General features: G+C 44.1%; 1 protein-coding gene across 3 annotated transcripts in view; it reads right to left on the bottom strand.

Moving 5' to 3' along the window:
- Positions 1–8,819, bottom strand: part of CFAP69 (cilia and flagella associated protein 69) — a 55,633-nt gene extending 46,814 nt beyond the window's left edge. For 2 of the 3 annotated variants that reach the window (XM_081147923.1, XM_081147924.1), the window contains exon 1: positions 8,445–8,819. In XM_081147923.1, coding sequence (XP_081004049.1) covers positions 8,445–8,564 — 120 coding nt within the window. In that variant the 5' untranslated portion in view covers positions 8,565–8,819. Of the gene's footprint in view, positions 1–6,900; positions 6,983–8,444 lie in introns of those variants that run through there. The other variant, XM_081147925.1, reaches the window with a different exon arrangement.
- Positions 8,820–14,158: the final 5,339 nt, after the last annotated feature.

Raw genomic sequence — 14,158 nt, 5'->3', positions numbered from 1 at the left:
GTCTCTGCCAAATGCAAGTAACGCTGGCTGAAAATTCTCTCTAAGCACAAGCTCTGAATAAATAGCCTCTGTTTGTCCTCACGAGTGTGGTCTTTGTTCATTTCCACAGGTTTCAAACAGATAAATGGAACAATAAAAAGAGAATGTTATCTTGAGTGGACACTGAACTGGAAAGGTCTAGACTGGAGATAGGAAATCAGTCTGTAACTTCAGGTCTTGACTAAGGCAGGGGCAACTGGGACAGACAGACAACAGTGAGCAGAATGAAAAACATTAAGGAGGTACGATCAGCAGGAACTAATGAGTGATTTGACTTGGTGGGAACGAAAAGAAAAAGGTGAGAAAGCCTCCTGGGCTTCGGGAATTATATAAGAGGTGGCATCATTTGCTGACACAGGGAATGCTGGTCGAAGAGGCTGTGCTGAAGCTGGAGATGAGTTCAATTTGGGGCAGAGATTTCTAAACCACAGGGTAAAGTAATAATTGGAAGAGTTTGGGTAAATGAGATCACAGAAGCATACTGTAGAAGCAAAAGAGAACACACGTGTGTAAATATCAAAATAACTGCTATTATAACATGCTTATGGAGAAATTGGTAAAAACATTTAACAAAACCTTTTAAGATCAAACAGTTAATAAACTGCTTGGAAGCAAATTAGACCTCCCCCTCAGATTATAGGATGAACTTATTTTTCCACTTTCCCATGGGACATTTCAAAGGGGAGAAATCTAATTCATTTGATACTTAGCTACAGAGAAAGGAACTAACATTTACTTATGGTCCTTTCACGTGCCTGGTCCTTTTATATCTTTAGTCCTCAAATCTACAACATTATGTCTGTTGATGAAACTGGGGCCCTGAGACCTAACTTGAGGTCACATAGCTAGTAAGTGGGATTGCACGTCTGTCTGGTGCAAGAATGCTGTTTCTTTGCGTCGTAGTTTTCTGCCTGACTCCTCAACTGACCACAGAGGTTATTTCTACTAATTACTACAAAACAGCGGTAGGCAATTTTAAAGACACAGTCCATGGAAACATTATAGTCAGTGGCGATATATGACATCAACCAGCAGATGTGGAGGTTCTTAGAGGTCTCTGAGGGAGAGCAAATTTGGGCAAGGAAGCTCAGCCGTGATACCTATGTAACTGAACTAATCACAATTAAATATTTTTTTCTACAAATGTTTATTGATGGCTTACACTGTGTCAGGCATTGTTCTGGGTGCTAAAGATACGGTATCAAATAAAACGCACAAAATCTGCTTTCATAAAAAGTTGATACGCAGCGAGGGCAGCAAAATCAGTGTTACATAGTGTACTACAAAGGATGACACGGGGCAAAGGGAGAAATGCTAGGATGCTTGGCAGGCACTTCAGCAAAGTCTTGACGGAGGTAAAGGAACAAGCCATGAATATCAAGGCCAAAACCTGCAGGCAAAGGCCCTTAGGCAGACATACACCTGGCAGGCTGAGGAGAAGCCAGGTTAGTGTGGCTGGAACACAGAGGCTTTGTAAGCTACTCATGAGGACTTCAGTTTTTTACTCTGAGCTTAGAGTTCAGGGATGAAGGACCCATAAATATTAAGATGTATTTCCTACACTTAAAGAACCCAAGATTCTAGTGGGAGAGAAATAACTTGGAAAATTAAACAGTAACCAACATAAAACAAGTGATAATTAGGTGAGAAATTGTGTGACTCAGACCTACGAATATATGCATTTGCGAGAAGCTCTTCAAGGCTGAAAATAAATGGGAAATGCTTCCGGTTGGGGGAGTACTTTATGTTGCAGAGGTAGGATCTGAAGGTAGGATTCTGGTAGGCAGATAGACATGAGCAGAGCAAGGATGATGGGCCAGGTACAGAAGGCCACCAGGGAGGAAAGCCTTGGGTGCCTACCAAAGGACAATTGTAGGATCGGACCTTGCTCCCAGGGTGACCTTTCCTCCCCTAGCATATCTCTTGCGGTTTGGACCCCCTGACCTTTTTCTCCCTAGAGATAACATCTAGGCCTCAGTTGTATTTCAGCTCCAGGTCCAGAAAAGCAGCAAAACCAAACAAGCAAGCCACAGCCAAGGCTGACCTCAGGACCAGCTGCATTGAATAATGACCCCTTGGCCTGGCGCAGACCAATCAATCAGGGGAGACCACAACCCTGAAAGGACACACCTGGAAAGCTGCTGAATATTCTATTGAGATCTCCTCATGGGACCGCCCTAAAATCTCCACCCTTAAAACCCTTAGGACAGAGGACTCAGCAGTCTCTCTCCCAGGAGCACGCCTGTACCTTTCACTCCTCCTCCTCCCAGGCTAGTCACCTTTACCTTCCTCACTTCTAAGCTCCAATGACCCTTCCTTTGCCTCTATAACAACTTGTTTCCTAAGCCCATTTCTTCTGTGAATTTCTTCTTCTACCTCTGTAATTTTCCAAACAAACGTTCTTATAGTTTGAGTCTTGGCTCTGAATTCCTTCTTAGCCAGAACTCAAGTACTGAGGTTGCTGAACCCCAGTCTTGTCTGACCTCACCGGTGTAACACCTGGTGTGGGTCTCACTGCTGCCAACAGGGTAAGGTTTAAATTCAGAAAAAAGAGAGGGAACTCATTCAATAAATATTAAATATCACTTCCTGTGTACCAGGTATTGTGCTGGGTGTTGCTGGTGAATATTGGAGGAAATGGGGGAAATTACAAGAAAAAACAACAGACAACATTTTTGTCATCATGAAGGTGGCACTAAGCAGAACATATGTTACAGATAAATCACAGATTATGCATTGGAAACCCTTAAAAACAGGACGGAGAAGTGGAGCTGAGGCACTTGATTCCTAACATGGCAAAGGCCTTTAATATCATTTAGTTCAGTGGTTCTGAAGCTAAACATCACCTGAGGGAGCTTTTTAAGAGTCCCAGGCTGCCCACTGGGGGTTATATTGAGTAGATCTGGGGTAGGGCACATTTATGTACAGTACAATGTTTTTTAAAAGCTCCTTAGATGACTGTGATGGTCACTTGGGTTTGGGGAACATTTATCTAGTACAGGCTTATCTTATGGTAACAAGAAGAAAATTCTGTTGTCCTAAATTAACTATAGCAGGCAGAAGGGTAGGACAAAGAGACAGAGAGGTAAATCAGTTAACAACTGCAGGGCAGAACCAACAAAAAACCGCTTACATTCCTAAGCGTATGTTGAAACCTTGAATTAACTTCCAGGTGGCTATTTCCATGATTATCTAACGAGAACAGCCAGGCGCCACTGATCACCAGGAGCCTGGAAGCAGAAGCCTCTGCTTCTTGTTACGTAGGAACTTTCCGGACTGCTGCCTCCAGCCAATCCAAAGGAACAAACACCTCTCCCTTACGACTATGCACCTATCCCAGAACTAGCCCCACTTCACCCTCTCCCACTCCCTTTATCTACAGCCCATGTAGTTTCGAAACAACTCACATCTTTCTTCCTCCTTCTTGTGTAAAAAAGCCCGTTAACACTAGGATGGCAGACAACTCGTCTTCTCCATCTAGCCCTGCTGCTGCTGGTTCAGACTTCATGCCCCATGACCTGATGCTTTTCTGGCCAGCATATGGCTCAATAAACCCTTTCTTTTGGAAAGGCTTTCAGCCATGAAAGTTTTAATAGAAAAGGGAACAGGCCTAAAGAGGTTAAGTGATTTGGTCAATGTAGTTATATTAGATGAGGTAAGCAATAAGGAGATACTGTTGAATCTTGAAAGAAGGGGAGGGGGGGTGGGAGTGGACCTTGGCCAGTGTGGCTTGGTGGGTTGAGGTTTGTCCCGTGCACCTAAGGGTTGCCGGTTTGATTCCTGGTCAGGGCGCATGCCCAGGTTGCAGGTAAGGTTAATGTTTCTCCCTCTCCATTCCTCTCTCTCAAATCAATAAAAACATTTTAAAGAAGAAAGAGGGGTGGGACTCAGAGAAAGGAGGATGATACAGTGATAAAGTGGTGTTTATGGAAAATAGACTGGGACCAGGAAAAGGAGCTAACCAAAGGGCTGCCTAGAAGGATGACACATCAATGTAGGACTGACTGAGGCACTGTGCTGACAAGGAAGGAGAGCAAGTAGTTCTTTTAAAGCCCCATTTGGTGCCCCTTGTTTTTTACCATATCATGTGACCTGCTGGTGGAGGGCTAGAATTTTATTTTATTGTTATTGTTTATTTTGTTTTATAATCTGAATACAGATGAAACCTATCTCCTACAGCTTTCCAGGAGTTAGTTGTTGTGAACTCTGCAGCACTGTTCATATCATACTGCATTTATAATACACTAAGCACTGCTATTCAAAGTGGGAACTGGGGTCCTCTAATGGGTCACAATTGCATTGTTACCAGAAAGGAGACCTGGCTCGGAGTAGGTCTGCCTAGGGAGGGCCAGCCAGTGGTGTGTGGGTTCTTGACTTCCTGCAGGAAAGATTTCACAGTACAAGACCAGCTGATTGAGAGTATGTTTATTAAAGCTGGGGACAGTGAAACAAAGAAGGGCCTAGGATAGAAGCAGCAGCAGGAGAGTGGGGGTGGGTGGGTGGGGGCACTGCTTTGGCTCTCTAAAAATGTTATAGGAAAGAAATGAGCCAGGACAGGACTGCTTTGGCTAACTGAGAAGTCAGAGAAAAGGGGGCCTTGGAGACAGGTTCGGCGGTTAGCCCAGATGAGCTGCTGCTGCCCATTGCTCCTCTGGTTGCAAGTCTCTTCGGATCCCTTAGAGTTTAGGAGATGTATGCCTGTGAGGGAAGGAAAAGGAGCAGGCCTGGGAGGGAGAGTGATTGTTAGGTCCTTTGTTTTGGGGATTTTTAAAGGCTGGGAGTTTAGGGGAGGTCTCAATAGAATTTCATCAGCTTTCCCAGGTGTGCCCTTTCAGGGTCGTGGTCTCCACTGACTGGTCAGCACCAGGGCAGGGCGTCTTTAGTTATCTCCTGGTTTTGCTGCTTTTCTGGGCCTGGAGCTGAAATACAACTGAGGCCTATATGTTATCTCTAGGGAGGAAAGGTCAGGGAGTCTAAATGGCAGGATCAGCAATATGGCAGGGGAGGAAAGGCCAGTATTGCCCATGCTAGGCACGTGGGGCTTTCCACCCTGATGACCTTCTATTTCTGGCTGTAAATTGCTCAGCCAGTTTGTTCAGCTATCTTAGTTTCTGAATTCCACTTGCCAAGGAATTTTCCTAGCTTCTTACTATCCTGCCTCAGCATTACCCGGAATCCTGTTAGAAAAGCAGAATCCAGAGCTCTACTCCAGATCTACAGAATCAGAATCTGCATTTTAATAAGATCCCCAGATGCTCCAAACGTACATTAAAATCTGAGAAGCACTGCTCTAAAGGGTTAGAGGAACAGCATTAAAATAAAAAAATAGATAAAGGTTAAACAACTGTGATTTTAAGCCCATGATGGAGCTGCCTTACTGAACTAAGGGAGAATCCACAGTCTCACTTTGAGCTACTAGGACACACTGTCTCTCAAGCATAGGCAGAGGAGGCGGCTGCAAGTGTGGAATGATCTGAAAGGACTGAGAACATTTAGAGTTCAAGAGTCTTCACTGGCTTGAGGCAGAGGTCTAAAAAGATCATTTTAATGATGGTAAAGAGCACTAGACCCCACTCTGAGTAACTCTCACTTAACTCATGACCTTACGGTCCTCATTTGTAAAAGCAACCACAAACAACACCCAAGAGGGCTGAGTCATCTTTTCTCCCAGCTCTAAGAAGTTTTTATTCTATTTCATTTCTTTCGGTAGATATTTTTTCTTTAGTACTTTATAAAATGTTAATACTCCTGAAGTAGTTATTGTTAAACAAGCAGACAGACAAACAAAAGAACCCTTTGAGGCTGAAAGCTTTTCTAAAAAAGATTTATTGAGCCATATACTAGACAAAAAAAGGACCAGGTCCTGGGGAATGAAGTCTAAACTACCAGCAGCAGCTCTAGGTAGAAAAGACAAACATGTCCATCATCCTGGAATTGATGGGCGCTTTTAAACATTATGTTTTAGGGAAGAAAGGTATAAGTTGTTACGAAAGAATTTACATTGGCTGCAGATGGGGGGCGGGAAAGGTGAAGCAGGGGTGAGGGGGCAGTTCCACGACAGGTGCAGTCTGTAAGAAGGAAATTCGCACTACATTTGACAACAGTAACTGCAGTCTTTATTTATTTCAGAGAGAGGAAGAGAGAGAGAGAAACATCAATGAGAGAGTCGTCATCGATTGGCTGCCTCATGCATGCCCCCAACCAGGGATTGAGCCCGCAACCCAGCAGGCACATGCCCCGACTGGAATCGAACCTCGATCCCCCCAGATTCTAGGCCAATGCTCAACCGCTGAGCCACGCCTGGCCAGGCACCACAGTCTTGGAAGCTCATGCATATTCGGGATATGTTGAGTCTAGTAGTCAGCTAATACATGCCTGGAGGTCGATTCACAGCTCCAACATACATTCAGGAATGTGAGCAGTCTTTTGTTAGCTGGCCCACCATTGCTAACTGGTTAACTACTCCTGTCTTTCCCTCTCACTCTGCCAGCCTGATGTAATTTAATGTGGGGCATCTCAGAAATTTTCTCTTGTCATTTCTAACAAGGTAGGAACTTTAATTAATATGCATTGATTTCTTTTTGGAAGAGAATACTAGGCCCTGTAAGGAGAGGTAGTGATGAAAGAAATGGAAAAAGAAAAAAGGGAAGGAAGAAAGTACATACACTTACACCGGTGCACTTGTTTTGCTTTACTTGGTATGTTGTGGACTATTTTGGCAATGGCCTATTAAAAGTATTTCTTCTTTTTCCCCCCTTTCTTTTTAGCCCATGCTTGTCTGCCTCATATACCCTTGCCTACTGTCCCCTTTTACACCAAGTAAAGAAAGAATGAATGAGAACTGTAAGATATAAAGTTCACCTGCTTCCCAGTTTTGCCCAGGGCTTGAGAGAACAGCAGTAGTGTTGAGCTCCCTTGAAGCCTTGGGAGTGGAAGGCTGCTGCTCCTCTGCAGTTCTTCTTCCCCCAGCCCAGGCTGGAACACTTCCACAAAACTGATTAGGTAAATTCCCCCTCTTCCTCCTCATGCAAAAATGCTGTCGCTCTGCATGTTACTGTGTGTCTGACCATCCTCAGAGAGTTCAACCCTGTTCCCACAGTAGAAGAGGTCCCCAGTCAACTGGCCACTCCCAAGGAATTCTCCAAGGCTCCAGGATATGGACGCAGGAGACAGGGTTCCTTACGCAGCCTGAGACTTGTAAGGTCTCAACAGTAATTCCCACAGTGGCCCCACGCCATTAGTGGGACGAGGCAGGGCAGGATTCCTCCATAGAATTCATGTTTTAGGGCTTGATCATGGGTCTCTGGGGAGGTCCAATGGAACAAACAACTTGAACTTTCTAAATACCCCCACTTACAACGGGGATCCAAGCCACCATTCGGAAGTGAAATTTCTCAACAGACCAGCTTGAGAGAATTAATTTTGCGTAACAAAAGTAAATTCAAAACCAAATACAAGCACAATGAAATAAATCAATTTTAAGATAAACTAACAAAATAGAAACAGACTCAGATACAGAGAACAGACTGACAGCGGTCAGAAGGGGGTGGGGTTGAGGGATGGGTGAAAAAGGTGAAGGGATTAAGCAAAAACAAACAAACAACAGTACTGCGATTACCAGAGAGGAAGGGGAGGGTGTTGAATAGGGTAAAGTGGGGATAGATGGTGATGGAAGGAGACTTGACCAGGGGTGGTGAACACACAGTACAACACACCGATGATGTGTTATAGAATTGTACACCTGAAACCTACATAATTTTACTAACCAGTGTCACCCCAATATATTCAGTAAAAATCAATGACATAAAAAGAGAAAAACAAACGAAAAGAAAATCAATTCTATTCTCTGCCAACCCTCCCTGACCCACTTCATTATCAGCTTCAAATTTCATATAAAAACGATGCTTCATTTCTAATTTGAACAGCAGTTTCCTCCCCTCCACGTGCAGGTTTCAGTAGCAGCAAATTTAAACACGGGAGAATTTATACGCCTCTGCCAAGAGCTTCACTAGATAAAAGGGATCCGCATACAAAAGCACAGTGCAAACAAAGTGGTCAAGGTCGCGTTTCTCCAAGAATGTTTCCTTCCCCTAGGCCCCTCGGGGTCACACTTTTGTCGGCGGGGAGGCGGCCAAGCCTCGCCCGCTCGGTTGGGCGGGACGCTCGGGAGGACCACGTGGCCCAAGGCCCGGGGCGGGCTGGTGGACGACGGCGAACCCGCTCGCAGCCGCGCCGTTCTCGGGGGGATCAGCTAACAGGTGCCTGGAGGTCGACGGGAACCTCAGATCCGCCGGCTCCCCTCGTTTCCACTTGGTCCCCCCATTTCCGCCCTCGCCGCCCTCCCCCGCCTCCTCCTCTCAGCCCACGCCCTCCACACCCCCCAAAGCACGGACACTGGCCGGTACCTGAGCGTGCTCGTCCTCCGTGACCACCCCGACCACTGGGATCTGTCGAGGGCTGCTGGACTTGCTCCGGCCGCTCGGCCCCTGGGCCTCCGCAGCGGCCGGAGCCTCCGCGGTCGCCATGGCTGCGGCGGCGGAGTGAGTGAGGGGTGGGGGTTCTCCGGTCCTACACTGTGCCCGCAGCTGCGGGACCCAGAGAAGACCAGCCGCCGAGAAGGGAAGGCCACCTGAGAGCCGCTAGAGTCGAGAAAGGCGGCCCCACGGGTCCGGCCGTGGCCTCGGCCCCCGCGACACCACCCTCACGCCGCCGCCACAGCCCACCCGCGGACCTCGGCTCGCGCCAGCCGGCTGGTTGTTAACACGCTAGCGCGTTGCTAAGGGCGGGGCCAGAGGCAGCGGAAGCCCCGCCCCCTACGGAAGCCCGGGGAATCCAAACTTTCCCGAAGCCTAACCTGCGGCAGCTCCGCGCGGGGACCCGCTGGGTTTGCGCTCTGGACCTCGGCTCGGGGCTGTGCGGTGTCACCTGCGCGGAGTCTCCGTTGTGGTGGTTTGCGCTGGGCCTTCTTAAAACGGGCGGGAGTGGGCGGAGGGACGGAGGGCGGACGGATAGTGTTGGAAGTGGAGTTTATCTCGCCCCCGAGAAGCGGCCAGTGGCATCTGCGTGCCCCAGCCTCTTACCACTTCTGTACGCGAGCGGCCCTACGAGGCGTCTGACACCAGGCTGGGAGACTTTTGAGTCAAATCACTGAATCTAGAACAAGTTCACCCCCGGAAGCCTCACTTTTCTTATCTGTGACAGAGGATGGCTGTGAGGAGATAGAATGAGAGGGTATTTTTGTAAAGCGGTGTTTGGCACATAATAAGCGCCAGTAAATGGTCACTATTATCATTATCTTTACTAGTCACTGTACCCTGAGTAATAGTCCGAGAAGGGTGAAGACTTTGAATGGAAAGCTTCCCATGCTAATGATCAGTATAAATCACTCCAAACGCCTTGGCTGTGAACATTTAAGAATCCTTTAAGCCTTTTAATCTTTTTTTTTTTTTTTTTAAGCTACAGAATTTCTTCAAGGTTTAAATGTGCGTTTTTATATCTTCTATGAAATTTATGGACTAAAAAATTACACAGAAACTCCATAAATGTAAATTTCATCTCACTTCTCAGGGGTTCTCTCCTCATTTGTAGAATAAGCAAGTTGATCAGTGGTTTCTTAGGTCCCTTAACCAGTTCAAACATTGAATGACATTTTTGGCCTCATAAATAAAAAGAAATGGAAAAACTAGGTTGAGCCTGGCAGTACTTAGGGCAAATCACAGCCCACTTCCCACGCCCCCCCCCCCCCCAAGCTTCTTTGAAAGAGAACTGAGCATGTCCAGTCCCTATTTCCTCATTTCAGTGCATTCTTCTGCTTTCCCCATCCCAGTTCTCTGAAACTGCTCTGAGGTCAAAGTCTGTAGACACGCTCCTGTCCTCATCTTGCTGTACTTCTCTGTAGTATTTTACACTGTTGAGCACTCTCCCCTGCTTGGAACTCCATTGCCTGGGCTTCAGAATCCTTTTTTTTTTTCCTTCTTTTATCTTTGCAGTTACCTATTGGTACTTTTAGAGCACCTCTCAGGTCTTATACCTAGAATTGGGTTCAGTAGGTCTAAGTCTGCTATCACCCCAGGAGAGTGCAACGGGTTTGTCAAGTGTATTATTAACATGACCTTCATTGAGTTGCACATTCCGAGCACACCACACCAAAAGCAGACTGAAGCCATGGGGTCCTGTGAGAATGGCAGCTGCAACCAAGACGGTGGTGAACTAGTTTGGATGCTGCTTATCCTGTGTGTGCTCATCCTGGCATCTCAGGATGGGGAAAAATGAGTAGGAGGGATTGCAAGGGAAAATTCCACACTTAAAGCAGAGCTTGCCTGGGAGATAGCAACTACTATTGTGTTTGGGCACAGTCGGCTGAAGAGGATACGGTTTCATAGGCCAACGTGACCCTGGAAAGTCAGACTCTCCTTATTGGACTGAACTGAAGACACTTTCCTGACAAATGAACAACAGGATTTTTACTTTTTTAACTAATTGTGTAAAGACCTATATATTCATTTTGTCCTATATCCAGAGTATCAGCTTCCAGTGCTTAATTAGGATAACTCCCATGAACTCCCCCTTTCTAGCCCTTAAAAACCCTTGACTTTTTCCTGTTTAAATTAGGTAGTGGATTAAGTTTAATCATTATTCACTGATCCCTCTTAATAAAGATTTTTGAAGGCTGTAAGTTAAGAGTACAGGACACATTTTTTATAACATTAAAACACAAAGATATAAACAAACTGACTTTTGAAATGGTAAACTATTTCAGCAAAATGTTAAAAGTAGAGAAATGACTTATACATAGAGAATAAAAATGTGTTAGTCTGATAATTCTGCAGATTTAACATCTTTGTTAAATTACAAATTGCATTTTCTTTTAAAAAGCAGCTGTAGATTTAAAGATTAAGTAGAAATGTTAATATGTTGACCTATACATAATTTTTAATTTTTAAAGTAACAAAGTTAAATGTTTTTAACATAAATAATGTAATATTAAGAAATATTATTCTGATTTTTTTCCTGATGCTTCTTTGCACATTACCTAGTTAGCAATGTTTAGTAAAATTATAATTATTCATTAGCATAAATCAGGGACATTTCTAATAAGTATTTTAGATTACATATGAATTTGGTTGTCTCTACACTAAAGCAAAATATTCTATATGTTCAATCACATATTCATTTCTGAGTCAGAATAATTTATTTTAGAATTTTTATAGCATATATGAAATGTAATTAGTGTATAGTGTTAGTAGGTTAGCTTTGGGGACTTATGTAACAGAAGAAATACATATAAAGCTGGAATTTAACCTACTTTTGTGTTTTAAAAATTTGATCAGGTTGTGACAAACACAGCCTAAAAAAGAAACAAAACTAATTACCTCTTTCCAATCAAATCATTAATGCAAATTTTGGGAGTATTAAGTACATGGAACAGAAAACAAAAGTAAAAGAACAGCCATCCCTGAAGTTAACCATTCTAATAAAAAGTGTACTGATAATCCAAATTGCGAGTGATTTTTTAAATATTCAGTGGAGAAACTAAATAAATGGTAAAAAATGAAATGGGAATTTAATAAACAAAATAAACTGACAAATTAGGGCCAGAGACATGTCTGCATAGAACAGAATAACAGAGCTCAGTGGAGGGAAGTGGGGACAGGGATAGATTAATCAAAGAACATGTATGCATATATGCATAACCCATGGACACAGACAATAGTGTGGGGAAGGCCTGGGGTGGGGCGAGGGTTGGGTGGAGGGCAGGAAAAAGGGAGAAAATGGGAGACATCTGTAATACTGTCAACAATAAAAAATAAATAAAATAAAAATAATACATTTTTTCTAAAAAAAAATTTAATTGCTCATTTTTAAATTAAAAAAAAAAAAGCGGGAAAATGATAGTGACTTTCACCTGATCAAAGCTTTGGTTTCATGATAGAGAAATATTTCTTCGAAATGAAAATGTTCTCAAGCTTTCAGAACTAAAAACTATTCACTGTGTTTATAACGTGGGAGGTTATAGTAAAGTACCCCCAGGATATAACTGTCTTTATCGTGGAGCAGGATCAATCAGACAAGTTTTATTCCAATGAATTAATTATTCAAGTTCTATGACTTCACTTGCTCTGATTCCATGGGCTCTGTATTAGTTTGCTAGGGCTGCCAGAACAAACACCACAAACTGGGTGGTTTATGCAACAGATATTTTATTCCCTCACAGCCTGGAGGCTAGAAGTCCAAGATCAAGGTGTCCAAGGTTGGTTTCCTTCTGAAGCCTCTCCCCTTGGCTTGTAGATGGTCCCATTTTGCCTTTGTCATCACATGGTCTTCCCTGTCTTAAACTCTTCTTATAAGGATGCCAGTTATATTGGATTAGGGCCCACTCATATGGCCTCATTTTACCTTAATTACCTCTTGAAAGGCCCTATCTCCAAGTATAGTCATTCTAAGGTACTGGGGGTTAGGACTTCAACATATGAATTTTAGGGGGATACACAATTCAGCCCATAACTGATTCCAACATCCTTTGAGTTATAAATTGAATTCTTAGAAAGAACAGATTCAAGCCCGGCTGGGCGTGGCTCAGCGGTTGAGCATCGACCTAGGATCCAGGCAATTGGGGTTCGATTCCCGGTCAGGGGACCTGCCCGGGTTGCAGGCTCGATCCCCAGTCGTGGGCATGCAGGAGGCAGCCAATCAATGACTCTCTCATCATTGTTTCTATCTCTCCATCTTCTCTAAAATCAATAAAGATTTTTTTTTGAAGAAGATTCAAGAATAGAATATGCTTAGTCAAGGCAATACTGGTATTTTTGTCTACAGGACATTGATATTTCTCACAGTCATGATAAATTACTATTCTGAGTTAACAATTTATCGCTGTACATTTGATCAATGTAAATCTGTCCCTGGGAGATGTATTTCCTTCCAGGACGTCCAACCAATCTGAATTTTGAACCTGCTTTGTCAGAATCATTTATTTGGTGTTTCATTTTCCATTTGAAGAATCCACTACCAAAACTACTGTGCTAGCTTAGGTTCCCTAGAGCCTGCCATAAACAAACAACAATAAACATTGAACTGCTACCACTTTATTGGGGGCCACAATTTCTGGGAAGCAGAAGTTATGAACAGATGCAAGTGAGGCAGGCAGTGGAGAAGGGAACACAAATATAGGTGTTATTGAGCTGGCCATAGCTTTGGAGTAAGTGCAGTTAATCCCTCAGTCTTTTAGGATATTTTCAAGGAGGCCTATGGATTATTGCACTTCAGAACAGCCCATCTGGGGGAAAGGGAGAATTTATCCACTAGCTCCTTTTTTTTTCTTTTTTTTAAATATATCTTTATTGACTTCAGAGAGAGGGAGAGAGAGAGAGAGAGATAGAAACATCAATGATGAGAGTCATTGATCAGCTGCCTCCTGCATGCTCCCAACTGGGGATCGAGCCTGCAACCTGGGCATGTGCCCTGACCAGGAATCGAACCACGATCTCCTGGATCATAGGTCGATGCTCAATCGCTGAGCCATGCCCGGCAGGGTCCAGCTCCTTGTGATGCATCTCTTTGGTCAAAGTTCACCCCTCAAGTAGGTTGCCAGATTTAGCAAATAAATGATAAATAATAAATATTCCCATGCAATTAGTAACAGAATCACACTAGAACTATTAGAGTTATTCATTGATTTTCCGCAATTCAGATTTAACTATGTGTCCTGTATTTTACTGGCAGTTGTACTCTCAGGACATTAACACCCATGCATTGCTAGGCAGCTTCAGGGAAGCCTGAGCCTCCACAGACACTGTCCACAGGCTCCAATGTTGGTTTCTCCTCCTCAGTACAGCAGTGTGGCAGTGGCAGTGGTGGTGATGGTGATGGAGCAGCAGCAGCAGTGACTCCACTTTGGTGTCACAGAGCAGCTCCAAGTCACTGGCCAAGAGGCAAGGCGAGAGATGGAGGTAGTGACGGGGAGGGGTGTGGGCAGGAGAAGTGCAGGCATGGCCGCATGGATGTGGGATGATAAATAATATAATTTTCTGTAAAGATGAATCAATATTCATTATAATATCTTGTTAGTATCTGTAGGACCATACTGCACTAGTCACTAGAAATATAGTAATGAATGAGA

The sequence above is a fragment of the Miniopterus schreibersii genome (assembly GCF_964146895.1).
Source record: "Miniopterus schreibersii genome assembly, chromosome: 9".
Classification (NCBI taxonomy): Eukaryota; Metazoa; Chordata; class Mammalia; order Chiroptera; family Miniopteridae; genus Miniopterus; species Miniopterus schreibersii.
The sequence above is the reverse complement of the archived record's forward strand: the minus strand, read 5'-3'. Positions and strand labels throughout refer to the sequence as shown.